Below are 19,485 nucleotides of genomic sequence, written 5' to 3'. Positions count from 1 at the left end.
GGGTAGAATTTGAGCTTAAACTAAAAATATTTTTAAAGGTAAAAAAATGTGTATATTATATAGCACATCCCTTCTGAAACCTCTGATACTTTGACTGTCACATAGAAGCAGATACCCATTCACTCACTTTTGTGTGAGTGAATTAAGCCCAGTGTCTTAAGAGATCTTGATTTCACCTGAAAGACATTGGCTGAAGAAGGCCCTAGATGTCAAACAAATTGAAGCAATGATTCAGAGAACCAATACAGAATGGAATGGAATGGAATGGTTTGGGTTGGAAGGGACCTCATAGCCCATCCAGTTCCACCCCCTGCCATGGGTAGGGACACCTCCTACTGGATAAGGTTGCTCAAAGCCCCATCCAACCTGGCCTTGAACATTTCCAGGGAGAGAACATCTACAACTTCCCTGGGACATATAACAGTAATTAAAAATGACAGTTTAATCTAATAATGCTAATAAAAGTCAGCTACAATATTTTGATTCCATTTCCACCCGTTGTGGTAAAAAAAAAAAAATATCTTTCCCACTAATTCCCGAAAGTCACACGTGAAGTAGTAATGAGGCTAGAAAAAGAATCCAATTTCTGCAACTAATTAGTCACTGCTCACAATTTTTTTCCTGTCTGAACCATTCCAACCAAAGGCAGAAGAGCTATCATCGTTAGCAACTTAAAATTGCATGAACTCACTCTAAGACAAAAGTCCAGATCAGAGGAAAGCAGAGCTGTGTCACTTACCTGCCAAGGGGAATTGCGAAGTAGAACACGGACAGCATGAGGGTTCTTGTGTTCTTGGTGAAAAGGTCTCCAATGATGGTTGGTGCGATAGTGGAATAACTCGCTTCACCGATGCCAACCAAACCTCGTGAGAGCACAAGGAGCCAGAAATACTGAGATAAAGAGATAAAATAAAGAGATAAAACCCCTTAGCAGGTCTTGCCACCTCTTTTTGAATTCAGGATGGACAACAGTGGAAGCCGCAGAAAGAGGGAAACGTGAACACAGGTGACTGGAAAGTCACACCCTTGTACACATTTATTGTTTAAAACCTAGAGCTCTTCTCATCTGCCTCTCGCTGGGGAGGAAAGGGTATATATTTCAGAGATTTATAGACATGAAAGAAAAGTAGTAATGATGCGCGTTTACCCAGACTCTCAGGAAGATATTTCTCACGCAGGCAGTGGACCCTCTGCTTACCCTCAGGATGCAGCCCAAGCGCCAGCAACCAGCACTGACAGAGGAGGGTTTGGGGTGCTGGGTGAGTGTAACGAATCCTGCTCTGGGATCCAGCAAAAGCAATACCTGCCCAGCCCAACCCCAGTGCACCAAGGGACAAGATAAGACCGATGAAATACTAAAGGCTCTTCACGGCTGGGAAAGAGTTGGACATACAATCCTTCAGACTTTGGATTTTCTCCTTGATTAGAAGCTACCAAGTAAGGGAAGTCTTTCAAAGGTGCTGAGCACCTGTCTCACTCCACTTGACTTGTGAAAGCATAGATCTCCTCCATCCCAGCAGGGAGGCAGAGCAAGCCAACACTGATCACATCTGAAAACCCTCAGGCTACCATCTGAGCTGAGAGGCACATAGTTATAAAGAGATAAGACTTGAGCTTGACTGTGAAGCACAGGAATGTAGCGTGCTCGGTGAGGAGCACCCCAAGGGAAAGAGCTGGAGCCGGGCAGGGCAACGGCACAGGCTGCAAAGGCACCAAACCACCCGGAGAATTCCATGCCCTTCAGAGTAAAGGGCAATTCAACAGAACGAGGAGAGCGACTTCACACTCAGCCTAGAATGGATGAAATGGAATCATTCATCTAACAGAATTTTCTCCGCCACCTCTTTCAGCCAACGCTTTTGGAATCTGCAAGGACCTGATTTTCAAGCCGATCTCTCTCACTGCACTCACAGTTTTCTAGGTGCTGCACAGTACTTTGATGCCTAAATACCTGATAGTTGAGCACAGTCAAGTTCTTGACATCTATGCAAGCTTGGGCTACACCCAGAATTAATTGCAAGTGCAGAAGTTAAAAGTCAATTGCAGAAAACTGTAAGCACAAGGAAATCTATTCCTACAACTGTAACCTCCACCAAATTGTCATTGCTCTATAGATCATTCAAGAGATAACAGCAGGGATTATGATATATCCTTAAACATGACACTGCTTTGAGAACAAAGTGCAATCATTGATTCCCCTTCCCCAGAGGGGGAAAAGCTGAGTTACAGGGAAGCGACTGACTTTGTGCCCTACAGCAAAACCAAGCCAGAACGCAGGGCTCTCACTCACAAACATGGAAAATGCCGTGCAGACATCCAGCCACGTGCCTCAGCCAGAAATACATCCATCAGCGGCAAAAACACCTACCACACGTTTGGACTGTTTTCCTCACTGCAATCCCCTGGCTGAAAAGAGTTTATTGAGGATTCCTGTAGTCCCACAAAACAAATATTTTTGTGTGCTCTTCACTTTCTCTTATTTTGACATAAATTCTGCATCAATCCCCATTTTCTGAGTGGGTCCAAGTTCCTGGTTTGCTGCCACGGTGCCTATAGTGCTGCTATCATAGAATCATAGAATAGTTTGGGTTGGAAGGGACTTTAAAGCCCATCCAGTTCCAACCTCCTGCCATGGGCAGGGACACCTCCCACTGGCTCAGGGGCTCCAAGCCCCATCCAACCTGGCCTGGAAGCCCTCCAGGGATGGGCCGCCCCATCCTCATTCTTCCTTATGTCTGATCTAAATCTGCCCCTCTCCAGTTTATACCCGCTCCCCCTCGTCCTATCACTCCAAGCCTTTGTGAACAGTCCCTCTCCAGCTTTCTTGTAGCCCCTTCAGGTACTGGAAGGTCGATATAAGGTCATTCATATATTTCCCGTAGGCTGCATATACATAGCAGAGATGTGGGTGGGTGCAGCAAGGGCAATACCATGACTCAAGCAGTTTAATTTATGCCAATTAGCCAATGCTAAACCACTCCGCTGTGCAAAGGCGCTGACAGCAACTGAGGCACAGGTACCAGAAGTATTTGGAATGAGCAGCAGTATTTATAACATGCTGAATGACTTAGTCATGCAGAATTAGAAAGCGAGGGAACTGGAAGCTGATTTTAGTTTCTTAAGAGGTTCAGAACTGGATCATAGAGAGGGTGACAGGTGAAATAGTCACCTGCCAGACCCGGGATGAGTATGGAGCCAGTGCCAGTTGCACCTCTAGAGTGACAAATGCACCGGATGTTCCTCAAATTTGAAATATCTACATAAAAATGACACAAGTTTGAGCTCACTGGTCAGTAACACTGAACAGGAATTTCCTCCAAATAATGCTGTTACAAGATTCCTCTTAAAATCCCTGCATAAAGCAGGAAAACTGTACAAAGATTTCCTGTTGTCATGAGTGACTCGGTTCCACTCAACATCACGGAATCAGAGTCCTACCACAATGAAATCATCCAAAACAAAAAACACGTTCATTCTCCTCCCCTCACTGAAGTTCCTCCTCAAATCCCCCTCCTGGGCTTGCCCCATGCTTACACACCCCAAATACCTGCTCAATATTTAAACTACGTTCTCTGAAGCAGCAATATTCTCAAGTTATGGCCTCAAGTTGCACCAGGGGAGGTTTAGATTGGATATTAGAAAAAATGTCTTTACTGACAGAGTGGAGAAGCCCTGGCAGAGGCCGCCCAGGGACGTGGGAGAGTCTCCATCCCTGGAAGGGTTCAAAAAAGATGTAGATGTGGCACTTCAGGACATGGTTTAGTAGGGACAGTGGGGTTGTGTTGATGGTTGGACTCAAATCATCTTAGAGGTCTTTTCCAACCTTAATGATTTCATGATTCTATAATATTCAAATTTAAGTCATGAGATTCTGACTTCAGTCGGCAATAAAAGCATTCTTATAAAAAGCATCATCTACATAAAGGCATGTCTGGAGTTGCCCTTCTGAGATGATATATGCCAGACTACAGACAATACAGCTATTTAGGTGTAACAACTAGACAAAACATCAAAGTCTAAAACAATATTAGGGAACTATTTATAATCAGTTCTACATTGTATCTGGTTTTAGAGCTCTATTTCCATTAATAGGATTAAAGAGCTAATGCCTCTTCTTATCCTGAAAGATCTCTTCTGTGTCTTTGGCTAGCACGCATCCTACTGGAACCTATACAACAAAATTAAGCAGAAATTTATTAAACAAAGCTAGAATCCCCAATCTTCCATCTCTAGTCAATCAGTCAAAACTTCAGTTTTTACCATCTCTGAGGACGGGCAGCTGGGCAGCTCCCCAAGACAAAGAGTCATCCTTCCAGAGAGAGTAGCAGTTCGTTCTTCATATATTCTTCATATAGGAAGAAAAAATACAAACACCAAACCAGATGTAGACTTCTTATGCTGTGTGAACTTCATGAGGTTCAACAAGGCCAAGTGCAAGGTCCTAAATCTGGGTTGGGGCAATCCATGGTTTCAATGCAGGATGGTGGATGATGTGATTAAGAGCAGCCCTATAGAGAAGGACTTGGGGTGCTGGCCGATGAGACACGAGCCAGCAATGTGCCCAGAAACCAACTGTGTCCTGGGCTGCATCCAAAGCAGTGTGGCCAGCAGGGAGGGAGGGGATTCCGCCCCTCTATTCCTCTCTTGTGAGACCTTATCTGGAGGATTGTGTCCAGTTCTGGAATCCTCAACAGAAGAAGGAGATGGAGCTGTTGGAACAGGTCCAGAGGAGGCTACACAGATGGTAAGAAGGCTGGAGAACCTCCCATACGAAGACAAGCTGAGAGAGTTGGGGTTGTTCAGCCTGGAGAAGAGAAAGCTCTGAGGTGACCTTACAGCAACCTTCCAGTACCTGAAGGGGCTACGAGAAAGCTGGGGAGGGACTTTTTACAAAGGCTCGTGGTGACAGGACAAGGTGCAATAGGTACAAACTGGAGAGGGGCAGATTTAGACTGGACATAAGGAGGAATTTCTTCACTATGAGAATGGGGAGGAACAGGTTGCCCAGGGAAGGTGTGGCTGCCCCATCCCTTGAGGTGTTCCAGGCCAGGCTGGATGGGCCTTGGGCAGCCTGAGCCAGTGGGATGTCCCTGCCCATGGCAGGGGGTGGAACTGGAAGATCTTTAAGGTCCCTTCCAACCTAAACTATTCTATGATTGTATGCTACTCATTCAGCCCACGGACATATCACAAACCACTCAGAAACTGGTCCCCAAACCACTACGTGTGCAGTATAGACAACCGCTCTTTTAAGCGTGTGTGTATTTCCCTCTCTCCCTGTCTCTCTGAACGATGTGAACATGTCAACCAACATAAATAAAGGCAAAGCCAGATTCGCCCCACGCAGAGGAAGCACTGTTCTCCTCCACAGCTGTAGCAGGACACACCTCCTATTTCCTCCATAATAGACTTCCCCTAAGTGTTTTTCCCTCTCTTTCCTACCCCAGGATTTGCATTAGTTTAGCGAGACAAAAAGGGCTGACAGCAGCCAAACTCACCTCTAAATTATTTGTGCTTAAAGGCAGGAGAGGCAGCTTTTAACTGAATTTCACTGTTCCCCGAGCAGAAATCCATTAAAGCAGGTTATTCCTTCCTACATTACTTTGGAGCTATTCTGTAATTTGTTCATCTGTGCGAATAGTTCTCACTCTGACAGGAAAATGGAAAACTTCTCAGTCAGCTTTCACACCTGAGTTTATTCCTCCTCCATAGGTTAAGCCCTGCAACCTCAGCCCTTCAGTGCCTTTATCTCTGGGTCAGTGCATGCAACTGAAGTTATTTGAAACAAGGAGCTATCACAGCAAACAATTTATTTATGTCTTTAATTTTGGTTAGTGGTCACGCCAAAGATGTCCGCACCTCCCTGAGAGCTGCCAACACCTCCTGGTTTGAAGAAATAGAATGGTTTCCTTTGGATCACCAGCGATCCCCCTCCTTGTCCGTGCTCCAGAGACTCTCACAGCCACAGCCACCAGAGCTCCTGGGCTCCAGCTTGGATGTAGACAGCTGGAGAGGGGTCATCACAGGAACACCTGAGCCACACAATGCAACTGCTCCGAGCTCCAGGGGGAATTTAGGATGCAACTTTTCTCCGAGTCCCTTTCCCAACTTGCGTGCATCACAAAGGGGCTGACAAAAGGTTCCGGTATACAATAAACCATCAATATATGAAAAGAATGGTGGCTGACAGAGACCAAGAGCTGCTACAGTCATCCTTGGAATGTCCCTTCAAGAGATGCCATCACGGAAAACCAGCACACAGAGAAGGCACTCATACATGTGTACGTGAGGTAGATAAGTCAATGCACCTGCTCTCTTCTTCCCATCTCTTTACTCTATGGAAGGAAAAATACGCCCTAGTTCTAAAGCTGAAGAACTTCACCAGTTTGTAATTTGAAGACTAACAAACCCAAAACAAAAAAAGAAACCCAGTCCCAGGCAGATAGATATAAATTTTGGAAGGGACACAAATCCTTGTGTCTCAGGGAACACACCAGTCACTAACAGCAATGCACAACCTACGAACTTCTAAATGTCTTAAACTATCAGCAAACTGTAGGCAACAGCAGTGATAGGTCACGGGGTTGGATTGACTTGGTCTGAGCGCTGGTGCCAATGACATCTCCCTTCTAGAAGCAACAGGTGTGATGCAATCCTTCTAGAATTTTTCATTGGAAAAAAGCTTTAATGATTTGAATTAATTGTCTGTAATACACCCAGATCCCACCTAGGGTATTGTGTGCAGTTCTGCAATCCTCAATTTACGAAGGATATGGAACTGTTGAACAGGTGCAGAGGAGGCCACAGGGATAATCCGAGGGCTGGAGCACCTCTGCTGTGAGGACAGGCTGAGAGAGTTGGGGTTGTTCAGCCTGGAGAAGAGAAGGCTGCGGGGAGATCTTAGAGCAGCTTCCAGTCCTGAAAGGGGCTCCAGGAAAGCTGGAGAGGGGCTTTTTACAAGAGCCAGTTGAGATAGGATGAGGGGGAATGGCTTTAAATTGCAAGAGGGAAGACTGAGATTAGACACTAGGAAGAAATTCTTCATGCTGAGGGTGGTGAGGCATTGGAACAAGTTTCCCAGGGAAGTTGTAGATGTTCTCTCCCTGGAAATGTTCATGGCCAGGTTGGATGGGGCTTGGAGCAACCTGATCCAGTGGGAGGTGTCCCTGCCCATGGCAGGGGGTTGGGACTGGATGGGCTTTGAGGTCTCTTCTGACTCAAACCATTCCATGATTCTATGAAAAGATAGTTCACGTATCTTCTCTGCAAAGCAAGACATGGTTGATATTCACATTTTTAAACTGACTTTACTCTCAGTCTCACACACACATAAGGGTTTGATAGGCTGGGGCACATGATTAAATTGAATCATATTTGGACAAACCTCCTAATTATACATTTATCCTGGCTGTATAGGCCATTGAGTGAGTAATACATGTTTTAATAGGTCTAATTACAGCTTTAACTTCTTTCTCTTTTCTTTTTAATTAGTTAACAAAAGGAATTAAGCCACAGTTCCCTAAAAGATTAGCTGTCAGTGATAAACCTATAATCTGCCAAATATGTGTACAGCTCCGAACCACCAGATTTTCTGTCTAAGGAATCATATGATCCTTAAGCTTCAGTTATTAAGTATTTGCATTTGAATGTGGAGTACTTTGTAAGGGTCTCGTAAAATAAGCTGAACACATGCTTCCTTCAGATCAGGGACACAAGGACCGATGAGATCACATAGATAGAGTTAACCTAGTACAAATTAACTAGTACGGATACACCGCACCAGCGCAAACCCTGATTTGAGCTGATGTTGTTGGTCTAAAAGAAAGATGTTTACACACCTACGGGAACTGCCCCTGCACTCTTTCCTACACGAGGATATCGAGGTAACCTCTTACAGTTTCCACACTGAGTTTCTCTAAAAGAGGGCTCAGCACCATGAAATTCCATACTTGAACTGCTGAGGTTTGCCATATTCTCCTTCTTTTATTACATAAGCACAATGCAGCAGACAAGGATATAGAATCAGGGTTTGCATCCTTGGAAAGAAGATGTGCATAAGGAAAACTATCCATGCCACCAGAGAGATGGGATTGCCACACAATGCCTAAAATACACGTGTGTGGAATGACAGTAAATTAACAAGAAAGCATTGTGATTGATTTAATTTCCCTGAGTTTTCTAGACCAAGCTCAGCTGAACTGGATTGCAGTTACACTCATATTTCTGCAGCTGGCTGGGTCTTGCGCTGACAGCACCCAGGGAACTGCAGCGGCCACAAGCAGAGCAACTGAAGACAGAGAAATCTGAAATACCGCAGGACTCCGCTGACAAAGTAAACCCCACAGGGCTCGAAAGTATATTTAAGGGCTGCACAACAGTGATCTCCTTTTACACTCATGTGCAAGCGTTCACCTTTCCTGAGCAGAGTCTGTACCACGTGGCCAGGCAAACATCACTTCTTGTGCTCTATTAATTTTTCCCAACCATATCAGCACTTTGCAGGGATTGAAGTGGTTAAAGATGACACATCATACCTTTCACTGCAGGTACACAAAGGTGTATTATTAACCATGACGCAAAACAAACCAGGAAGATGCTTCTGAGTATCGGTATTGTGACTAAGAGCATTGGATCCTGTAAACTCAACGTTCAAATTCCAGCTCATCAGAGTCACCAGAAGAGCTGAGCAATGGAATGATGTTACAAACAGGTGACATATTTGCTTAAACACGAACCATTCCAATTCATAAATCACTAAGTTTGGAAAATACCTCTAAGCTCATCCAGTCCAACCACCAGCCCAACGCCACCGTGCATCCTGAAGTGCTACATGTTTTTTTAACACCTCCAAGGATGGAGACACCACTACTGCTCTGGGCAGCCTCTGCCAGGGCTTCACCACTCTTGAAGTAAAGACATTTTCCCTCATATCCAACGTAAGCCTCCTCTGCTGCAACTTGAGGCCGTTTCCTTTCATCCTATCACTTGGGAGAAGAGACCAGCACCCACCTCACCACAACCTCCTTTCCAGGAGCTGTAGAGAACAGCTCCTCTCTTCCTTTCCTCCAGGCTAAACAACCTCAGTCCCCTCAACCACCTCTCATAAGACTTGTTCTCCAGCCCCTTCCCCTTCTCTGGACATGCTCCAGCAACTCAATATCCTCCTTGTACTGAAGGATTGTGCTGGAATTCTCTTAGTCTTCCCAGTAACGATGGATTCACCTTTAAGAATCTGAAAGTTTCTAAGTCAAACAGGGACATTGTCAAATCATGAAAGATAAGGTGACATTGAACGATGATGTTGAAGTTCTAAATTCCATTCTGTGTCTGGATGGATGACAAAGCCTACAGCAGAATATATAAACCTAAATACATCTTTCACCTCTGTGCACACCTAGAGTTTCACAAATTTTGGATACATATAACCAAGGCGTTTGGCAGATGGATCCACCTTGGCAGATACAAGTCCTGGATCCACACACTTGATAGGAATGCTGTGTCAAATCTCGATATGGGCCACGAAGTCACATGCCTTACCTCCTCAAACACTAATGGGTCTAACTCTCCTCTAATAATAGGAGAATAAATATTGTAAATGGCTAGAGAAGGGTTATATAATTAGCATTGGGGATCTGTTCTATGACAGTTATGAAGAATTTGTCTTTCTGTCAAATCCAGCCCAGATTTTTAAGTAACTGAATATTCCTGCCAAGTTTTGGCCATTTGGTGTCTTACTGCCTGGGAGATATTTGTGCAGAAACAAAGGATGATGAATATCTACTTTTATCTACAAGTAATCTTAACTAATCCCATGTGGGATTTGCAGCAGAGAGATCAAAATACAAAACAACTTGGGGGCAGAACTGATCACTGTGATATTTTGTTGGTCAGTACTTTCCTCTTCCATTAATAGGTTGGGCAAGCATTGTTTTCAGGACTTCCTGCAACCAAAAGGAGTCGATATATTTAGTCTCTGGGTGGCACAGATAACAACTAGCCAGGATACATGCTTGTGTGGAGTCTGGTTGGTGACAAGTTGATGAGATATCAGCTCTGATGCAATGCTGTGAGCTATCTGTATTTTATCTGTTTTCTGTAGAGATACAAGTGCACTTAGAAGTTCACGCTACAGCTACCTGTCCAATAAATAGAACTATAAACTACTCTTCTCGCCTCCAACAAGACAGTTCTTCCCTTACCAGATATGAGCCGTGATGGCAGGTTAGCCTGGGTGGATTCACTGCTGGTTCTTTTGCCATTTGGCCCACCACAGAGAAGCGACTGGGTTTGGACTCCTCTTCCCTCACTGTATGTGTCATTACCCACCCATTATCACTTTTCACTTCCCATCTCTTTACAATCACAACTGCCTTTTAAGCCACCACTGCACACATTTCCCACAACTTCAGTCACCACTGGATCCTATGTACATTCTACAGCTTCCTGCCTTCAAATTGAACTCTTGATGCAAAGTTCATCGTTCATCACCATTTTCAAGCTGGTCTCCCCTGCATGCATGTCACTGAATCAAAGAACAGTTGAGATGGAGAGACCTCTGGAGATAATCCAGCCCATGCCCCCTGCTCAAAGCAGGACCAACTACAGCAGGTTGCTCAGGACCACATCCAGCTGAGTTTCAAATATCTCCAAGGACGGAGAAGTCAGAACCTCACTGGACAACCTGTTCCAGCATTTGACCATCTTCACAGTCAAAAAAATTCTTCTTACATTTAAATGGAATTTCCTATATTTTAGTTTGCGCCCATTGCCCCATCTTTTCACTGGGTACCACTGAGAAGAGTCTGGCTCCATCTTTCCTACCTTCTATCAGGTACTGATATACGTTGAAGCAGCTCTACTGGCTCTCCAGGGAGAGAAGCACAGTTCCAGAGTGCGGACACCACTTTGGCAAAGGTAAGTCATTACCTCAGCTAAATCCAAAGAGCAGACACCATCTCACCTACCATGTCTCTGCTGCGTTTACACCGAACAGGTTTTTCTCCACTCTTTTCCCTCAAGCCTGCATGGGCACAGGGAGTACACAAGTTCAAATATTTGTATCCAACAAAGGACACTTCTCATACTCAAAGCTCTTCTCCTGAACTCTGCCAGGCAGGTAACCAACAAGGAACTTAAAATGCTCCGGGTCTTCCTTCAAGTATTCACATTTTATTCACACATTCACATCCATTTTATTCACAGATGCTTATTGAAAACTGCCTCGAGGTTATAAGCATGTTTGAGATGAAATCACTACAGCAACCTAAATTTAACAGCAAGCTACTGAGTTGTTGCAACCTTAGTACGCTTGATTAATCATTTGCTCAAGGGTCAACATATAGACCCTTTGCAATTAGGATGGACTTACAGTATAGCTTCTAAAGCGGCTCCGATTCTTCTACAGTGTCCATCCACATTATGTCAAACCCAAATTTCAGCTCATTTCGATGCATTAAGAGTCCTACCAGTTCTCAGCTCTAAGCACCTCACCTTTGAACAATTCCCTTTTGGGAAAATTCAGCTAGTGTTCAGAGCCCTGCAAGGAGAAGAAAGACTACAGCAAGAAAAAAGAGAACAAAACACATATTTAAATATAGAAAGGCGCAAGGGAGATGAAGCAAAGTCCCCTCACCTTTCCTTTGATTGTCTCTAGTGTTTGTTAATGGCTTTAGTTCTCCCCGGTGACCTGTTCAGGGACACTTAATTGAACGTGGAAAGTTTATTTGGGAATGTACTTGAGAGTCTGGCTGATTAAAGTGTCCTTGTTTTTTGAGATTTATATTATTACTTAGTACATTAAAATACCCAATAAAGACTGTACGATATTCCTTTTTTTTTCACTCATTGCACCCTTCAATCAGCAACTAAAGTGTTTAACAACTGGATACCTACAGACAGGCTCTAAAGTGAAGCACTTGATTAAACACTCTGGAGAAAAAAAAAACAAAAACAAAACCACCCTGGAAGCAGTAAGACTCCCACAGAGCTTCCCTGAGTCAGCAGGGAACTGCTGGGAGCTCCACAGGTATAAAAATCAGAGCCAAGATCTTCTTAGCTGCTTGCAGGTTTTGAATGTGAAATTCCCTTTTAATGGGAAACCCACTCAGAACAAGATCTTGAGCATGGCCAGAGGAGAGGAATGGAGCTGGGGAAGGAGCCGGAGCATAAATCTCATGAGAAGCGGCTGAGGGAACTGGGGCTGTTTAGCCTGGAGAAGAGGAGGTCGATAGGAGACCTCGTCATTCTCTATAGCTCCCTGAAAGGAGGTTGTGGTGAGGTGGGTATTGGTCTTTTCTACCACCTAACAAGTGATGGGATGAGAGGAAATGGCCTCAAGTTGTTCCAGGGGAGGTTTAGACTGGATATTAGGAAAAACTTCTTCACTGCAAGAGTTACGAAGCCCTAGCAGAGGCTGCCCAGGGCAGTGGTGGGGGCACCATTCCTAGAGCAGTTCGAAAAACCTGTAGATGTGGCATTTCAGGATATGGTTTAGTAGGCACAGTGGGGTTGGACCTGAAGATCTTAAGACATCTTTTCCGACTTTAACAATTCCATGATTCACATTGTAGTGTCTGAAATCCAAATTCAGATGCCCTTCCTTCAAACCCTTGGCTGTCCTGAGAGGCTTTTCTATTACTTTTCAGTCAGCTTTAGGTAGCACCAAAATAAAAAAAAGGGGGGAGACAAAAAATAAGAGTGAGGCCAATTCCCATTCTCCATCCAATTAGGTAACGTAATTACAAGACACTGGGTGATGGGGCAGCAACACCAGGTCCAAAACAATACCCTCAGTTAAGACAAAGCATCATTTCAGCTTGCAAATTGAAAGGCTTTTCATCTGATTGACCTGCCAGCAGGGAAAATATTACATGACACTCAAATGGTGGGATTTATGTTCTTCTCAATTTAGTCTCTTGGTCATTAATATTGCATTAATGACAGGGATCTGGAATGTAATTGGAAGGAACAGAACAGATTAGCTTGCTTATTCACCAGAACACCACCCGGCGGAGTGCTGCGTGCGTAGCTACTTATAAAACAGACCTTAAAAAAAAAGGTCGATGCTTTCAAATAAATCATAGGGATCATAAAGAGCCCCGTGTTACCAGTGCCTGCTAGAACATTGAGTTAAAGCCCTTCTTTTCACCCTCGTGGCTCTGGTGTAAGACACAAATAGAGGAGTCCGGAGCATTTCACATGGCTGAAATAGTGGTCATTTATCCATGTTACAAAACGTTTACGTCCAGCTCAGCCAAAATGTGTCTTCCCAAACTGTTCTCCCGAGAACATTAATAGTTCTGGGTTGCGAGCAAACTGTTGCTGTTTGTTCCAGATCTGTCAGGTGGGACACACTTATCAGCACTCACAACAAACAGCTCTGGCATTAGGCTCTATCACCATTCCCTTCCTGAGAGGTGCAAAGACATCATCGCAAAAATAAGGATTGGGAGAACCACAACACAGTTTTGCAGCTGTGGAAACAATGCAGGGTTCTTGACACATAAGTTTCCAGATACAAACCGTGGAATACGACCTGGCATACATGAAACTAAGGAATATCGACAGGCAATAACAGGCTCTGATGAGTCACAAGCAAAGAATGAATCCAACAACCCAGCTGTAAACAGATAACAGATTTCTCAGAACAAATAGTTACAAGAATTGATACATAACCCAACATCTCTGCCTTCCAGGATGTCTACAGCAACGTGTGAGGTGTAACCGCGTTAACCAGATGGGCTGCCTTGGCTCAAACACTTTGGTTTGTACCAATTCTTAAATGAAAATGTAGCCAAATCTAACAGACAGGTCTGGTTCTTGGAGAGCACAACCCCACTTTGCTAAAAGAGAAGCTCTGATTTCTCAGCACCCTTTGGAAAAGGCATCAGCCAACTGACTGTGACTCCCAGGTGGGAATGTTCTGCCCTGACTACGTACATTTTTGATGGTTGGACTTGATCATCTTAGAGGTTTTTTCCAACCTTAATGATTCTATGATTTTCAAGGGTAGAACAAGTTTTGAGAGTCCATGAAGGACACATTTTAGCAGAATGCCTCAAGGTTTAAATTAAATTACCACAAAGTTACAGTCCCAGCATCTTTACCCCTACTGTTGGTTTTGCTGATTCTTAGCACACTTTACGTTGCATACACTAAAAGTCTGAGTACTCTGGCAGGTCAGACCTTTTAGGCAACTTTGCTGAAAACCCATCTGAATCATTCCAAATTCTGGAGGGAAATATTCTCTTCCTTCTTTCTGCTTTCAAATTTCTGTGGCTCACTGACTCAACTGAGACCCAGAAGAACCCAAGTTATATGAGAAAGGCTGACCTTGCAGTATGTCTTCCCTGCATAGAATCATAAATTCATAGAATAGTTTGGGTTGGAAGGGACCTCAAAGCCCACCCCTCTGCCACGGGCAGGGACACTTCCCACTGGCTCAGGGGCTCCAAGCCCCATCCAACCTGGCCTGGAACACCTCCAGGGATGGGGCAGCCACCGCTGCTCTGGGCAACCTGGGCCAGGGCCTCCCCACTCTCATGGTGAAGAAATTCCTCCTTATGTCTAGTCTAAAACTGCTTCTCTCCAATTTCCATTGCCCCTTGTCCTACCACTCTATGCCTTTGTAAGAAGTCCATCCCCAGCTTTCTTTTCTCCATTCCCGATCCAGAGCCCCTCCTCAGCTTTCCTGAAGCCCCTTCAGGCACTGGAAGCTGCTCTAAGGTCTCCTCGTAGCCTTCTCTTCTCCAGGCTGAACAACCTCAACTCTCTCAGCCTGTCCTCTGAGAGATGGCTCGTTTTTAGCACCAGATTTCCACAGAGAAACTGATGCATCTACCGTTTCTTCCTACCTACAGCTCCTTATCCATGATCTTCTTTGAACCGTTGTTATATTACTAATTGAAGCATTATTAATTGGCGAGGTTTTGCCATGCCATAGCTTCATTTCATTCTCTACAGCCAGCTTATCTGACAATCCTATTTAATGATATTAAATGCATTTGCATGTTTTGTCACTATCTTCTCATGGGACTACGTCAATCATGTTTTCAAACATGATGATAAGCAGCATTCCCAGGGACTTCCAGCTCAAAATCTATTACCCTGGTTTGAGATTAGTACTCTAATTCAAGGTTATCTGAATTGCAAATGCAGTCTTTTGTTTAGCATGTGAACTTCATGCATTTAAAAAGAAATGTCAACACTTCAAAGGACTAATTTAGCACCTGGCACTATAAGACATTTCCCATCTTCACACTATTTGCACATTACTCAGAACACAATGGCCCTTTTTAAGTCTTTGTGTGTGACCCAGGAGGCCACAGATTCTGTGCCATTGAAGAAGCACTTACACTTCCCAGGGTGACCCATGCTTTTCTATCAGTAGGCAATCAAGAGCTCAACCAAAGGCCCAAATCCATACTTTTGCATCTCAACACAAGCCAAAGCAGTTGAATAACACTTTCCCTCCCTCTCTCCTGCATCCTGTTTTTCAGGAAGGTACGCACAACTTTCAAGAACCACCAAGGTTTTTCTAATACAAAGTTGTGGTTTGTTTCCAGGCCTCCTACTGACCCTAAAACTGAGTTAAATGAATTGTTTTCTTTGCATGTGAAGCATTCTCCTGAAGCATCATGCTTCTTTCCAAGTCATAAGCCTCAAGAACACAAATCATAACCTGCCTCATTTATATCCATGCTAAGTACATAGAATCATAGAACGGTTTGGGTTGAAAGGGACCTCAAAGCCCATCCAGTTCCACCCCCTGCCATGGGCAGGGACACCTCCCACTGGATCAGGGGCTCCAAGCCCCATCCAACCTGGCCTGGAACACCTCCAGGGATGGGGCAGCCACCACTGCTCTGGGCAACCTGGGCCAGGGCCTCCCCACCTGCACAAGAAAACATTTCTCCCTAAGATTTCACCTCAATCTCCCCTCTTTCAGCAAAAAACCGTTCCCCTTGTGCTATCCCGGCACTCCCTGAGAAAAAGCCCCTCCTAACATTTCTCCAAACTCATAGTTGAACAGCCCAGTGTTCAACAGTTTTGACTGAGGCTGAGCTTATGATGCTGTAATGATTATTTATAAAGGATAATGCTAAAGCATTATGGAGATTTCCAATAGGAGGGTTGAAGCACTAAGCCATCCTTTTTGTGTTCCATCAGCACGCTTTGACGTTTGGAAGCAGAATACACAATTTAATAGACAACACAAGAAGAAGGAATGCTTCCAGACAGACACAGCACAGCAATGAAATAAATATTCCCTTCTTCTCTCTGCCTCCTCAGCAAATAACTGACCCAGGTGAGATTCCTGCTCAGGCACAATGAAAGCAGGACAAGTGGGATGACAGTTACGGGCAGGCAATGCTTCCAAACCACCCATTAACTGACAGCAGCTGAACTTTCCTAGAGACTGTAAATTCAGGTTTCTGCATAAAAATAGGACAAAGCTGCAAAGGTCTTTGGTCTGTAAAGAGCTTCCATGCTGGCATCACAGTCCCCGGTCTCGAGGCATTTTCCTGATCCGATGAAACAGCATCAAATGTAAGCATATTGATTTATAAAGATGTAGGGTCTGACTCAGTTCCCACAAAAGGTTCCCACAGACTTCCAAAGCAGGAGCTGAATCAGAACCACAATCACAGACCCTGTGATAACAATTGCAACAGCTTCCAGAACCAACAGCTCTCTAAAAAAAGGTAGGCAATTACGGGGAGCCCTCACTGAGGCCCACTGGAAATTAGCACGAAGCCTCCAGCCTATTCCTTGATGCTCTCCCAGCACAAACATCTGTCCATCTGCTCTATAGAAATCGCCTGAGCTCCGAGGAGCAGTTCTGACATTTCAGTGCAAATCGCTGCCTCCAGTTTAATGAACTCACAGCAGAAGCCTGGGCAGCAGCACACGTCACTTCAGTGAGTTACGACACTCAGCAACAGAAACATCTCTTTTTTCAGCATCCACAGTGCTTGATTCAGATAATCAGAGAATAATACAATAGTTTGGGTTGGAAGAGACCTTAAAGATCATTTAGTTCCAACCCCCCTGCAATGCGCAGAGATACACCCCACATAACGCATCATTTCAGACCAATTCATGACCCAAAAGTAGGTAGCAGAGGGCAGGAGGCGCAGTTATGAACGTAACGGCACACGATCTGGGTGATTTGAGAAGGTTAAACAAGACGTGGTGAGAAGGTTGAACAAGACGTGGTGCCAGATTGCCTCTGCCTGGGGCAGATGGGACATGGGGTGCAGGGCATGCAGTCTTGATAGCTCGGGGGTCCCTGAGAGGAGAGCAGAACCCATCCTGCTCCAGATGCACTGTAGATGGAAAAAGCTATGTATGGTGGAGATGCTCCTTACAATAGTTTAAGTTTATTTTTCTCATCACACAAAGAAGCTTTCTGTGAGAGATTTGGAACTGCGCTGTCTCTCTCCTGGCAGCCGTCGCCAGCTGGGTTTTCAATAACTCTTCCCAAATGGTTTATAGATATAAAGATGCAGATACTGGAGGGAAAAAAACAACACTCAGAACAGAAAATACAACACCGATTTCTGATAACCCCTATGAAAAGCCTCCTCCTCTCACAGATTGGCTTTTTGGAGCTGATGCTCTGAGAACACTCTAACCTGTTTTTCATTTATAGTTTCCCCTGGAATAGGGACAGTAGAAAGAGACAAGGTGGGAATATAAAGCAGTCAGGAGACAAACATGACAGCGACTCTGCACTCTCTTTCAGCAAGCTCCAGCTAGTGCATCTGTATAATTTTTCTCCTATGTCTTCTGTCATAGGTCAGCAAAAATCTGAGTGAACAACGAGGACCCAAGATTTAAGAGTTCAAATCATCCATGGAAGAGAAGATGCTGCTCTCACACAAACCAGTTTCCCGTTCAGTATTTGGCATCAGCTGTGCTGAAGACCCTAGCAGACTGACAGATAACCAGAATACCTTAAAACCAGCGTGGCCGAAGCTCCATTGCTGAAGGAATAAGCAATGGAGTATTCACTTGCTACAGTACCCACCACATAATTCATATATAAAAAAAAAGCAAGACAGCATAACTGAGAAGATGGCTGTGAACAGCACTGGGAAGGAGCAGCAGGTGCTCTCTTGCTGGAGAGGAAACAAAGAAATGGTGCCTTTCAATTCTCATAGAAGCTCTCATACTCTCACGCCCCATCCCTGAAGGTGTTCAAGGCCAGGTTGGATTGGGCTTGGAGCAACCTGATGCAGTGGGAGGCATCCCTGCCCACGGCACGGCGGTTGGAACTGGATCATCTTTAAAGTCCCTCCTGACTCCAACCATTCTGTGATTCTATGTACAGACCGTCATGTCAGGTAGCGGGGCAGAGACAAAGCCGGAGCTGGGGCAGCCAGGAAACTATCCCAGCATGACACGCACGGCCGTAACAGCAGCACTGAGTAATCTGGGTGTTGACACTGCTGGCAGTCAGACTAGGAACACTCCTGCGAATAATACTGCCCCTAATCTCTTCCTTTGCGATAAGAGGGCACGCAGCGGACTCTATTCTTCCTGAGCAGTCTAGCAGAAGGGCAAGCGGGCAGAAATCCAAATGTCAATAGCGTATGTTCGTCTGGAGGGTTCCAGTACCACATTAAGGGCTGGCAAAATACACCGGAGCCAAGTAGCATCCATGAACGCCCCCCGTGAGAGATCCAGCCCCGATCTCTGCAACGGTTACACCGTCAGGAACTGCACGTGCAGGAGGGACTGAACATATCTGTGGCAGCTTTGGGAGAAACTAATTTGCTTTCTTTCTAAACCAGAGTCCTGCTCAAAAATAATAGGATGGAACAGTGGGATATAAAGAGTGCAGGAATTCATGGTGACTTCAAAGACAACACTCAGTACCTTTCTTAGATGCAAAACAATGGCTTAGGGCTTTTCATTCTGTTTGCTTCTGTGGATTTATCTTATGCAGTGGAAGCAGAGGAACAGACAATTTATGTTTTATGATACAACTTCTGCCAGAACACATAAGACTAAAGGCTATTTTCACAGAATCATAGAATCATAGAATAATTTGGGTTGGAAGGGACCTTAAAGAACATCCAGTTCCAACCTCCTGCTATGGGCAGGGACACCTCCCACTGGCTCAGGCTGCCCAAGGCCCATCCAACCTGGCCTGGAACACCTCCTGGGATGGGGCAGCCACAGCTTCCCTGGGCAACCTGGGACAGTGTCTCACCACTCTCATGGTGAAGAAATTCCTCCTTATGTCCAGTCTAAATCTGCCCCTCTCCAGGTTACACTCACTGACCCCTTTGTCCCATCACTCCAAGCCTTCATGAACAGCCCCTCTCCAGCTTTCCTGTAGCCCCTTCAGGTACTGGAAGGTCACTATAAGGTCTCCTCTGAGCCTTCTCTTCTCCAGGCTGAACAACCCCAACTCTCTCAGCCTGTCTTCATATGGGAGGTGCTCCAGCCCTTGGGTCATCTTTGTAGCCTTTTCTG

At 44.9% G+C, this 19,485-nt stretch overlaps 1 protein-coding gene across 6 annotated transcripts in view; it reads right to left on the bottom strand.

The window, feature by feature from the left end:
- Positions 1-19,485, bottom strand: part of LOC104060218 (SPNS lysolipid transporter 2, sphingosine-1-phosphate) — a 144,840-nt gene that overhangs the window by 53,482 nt on the left and 71,873 nt on the right. For all 6 annotated transcript variants that reach the window (XR_008453132.1, XR_008453133.1, XM_054085093.1 and 3 more), the window contains exon 4: positions 740-891. Coding sequence is in view for 4 of the 6 variants with exons in the window: in XM_054085093.1 (XP_053941068.1) it covers positions 740-891 (152 nt within the window). In the remaining 2 variants the exon portion in view is untranslated. The remainder of the gene's footprint in view (positions 1-739; positions 892-19,485) is intronic.

The sequence above is a fragment of the Cuculus canorus genome, chromosome 20 (assembly GCF_017976375.1).
Source record: "Cuculus canorus isolate bCucCan1 chromosome 20, bCucCan1.pri, whole genome shotgun sequence".
NCBI classification, from domain to species: Eukaryota; Metazoa; Chordata; class Aves; order Cuculiformes; family Cuculidae; genus Cuculus; species Cuculus canorus.
The sequence above is the reverse complement of the archived record's forward strand: the minus strand, read 5'-3'. Positions and strand labels throughout refer to the sequence as shown.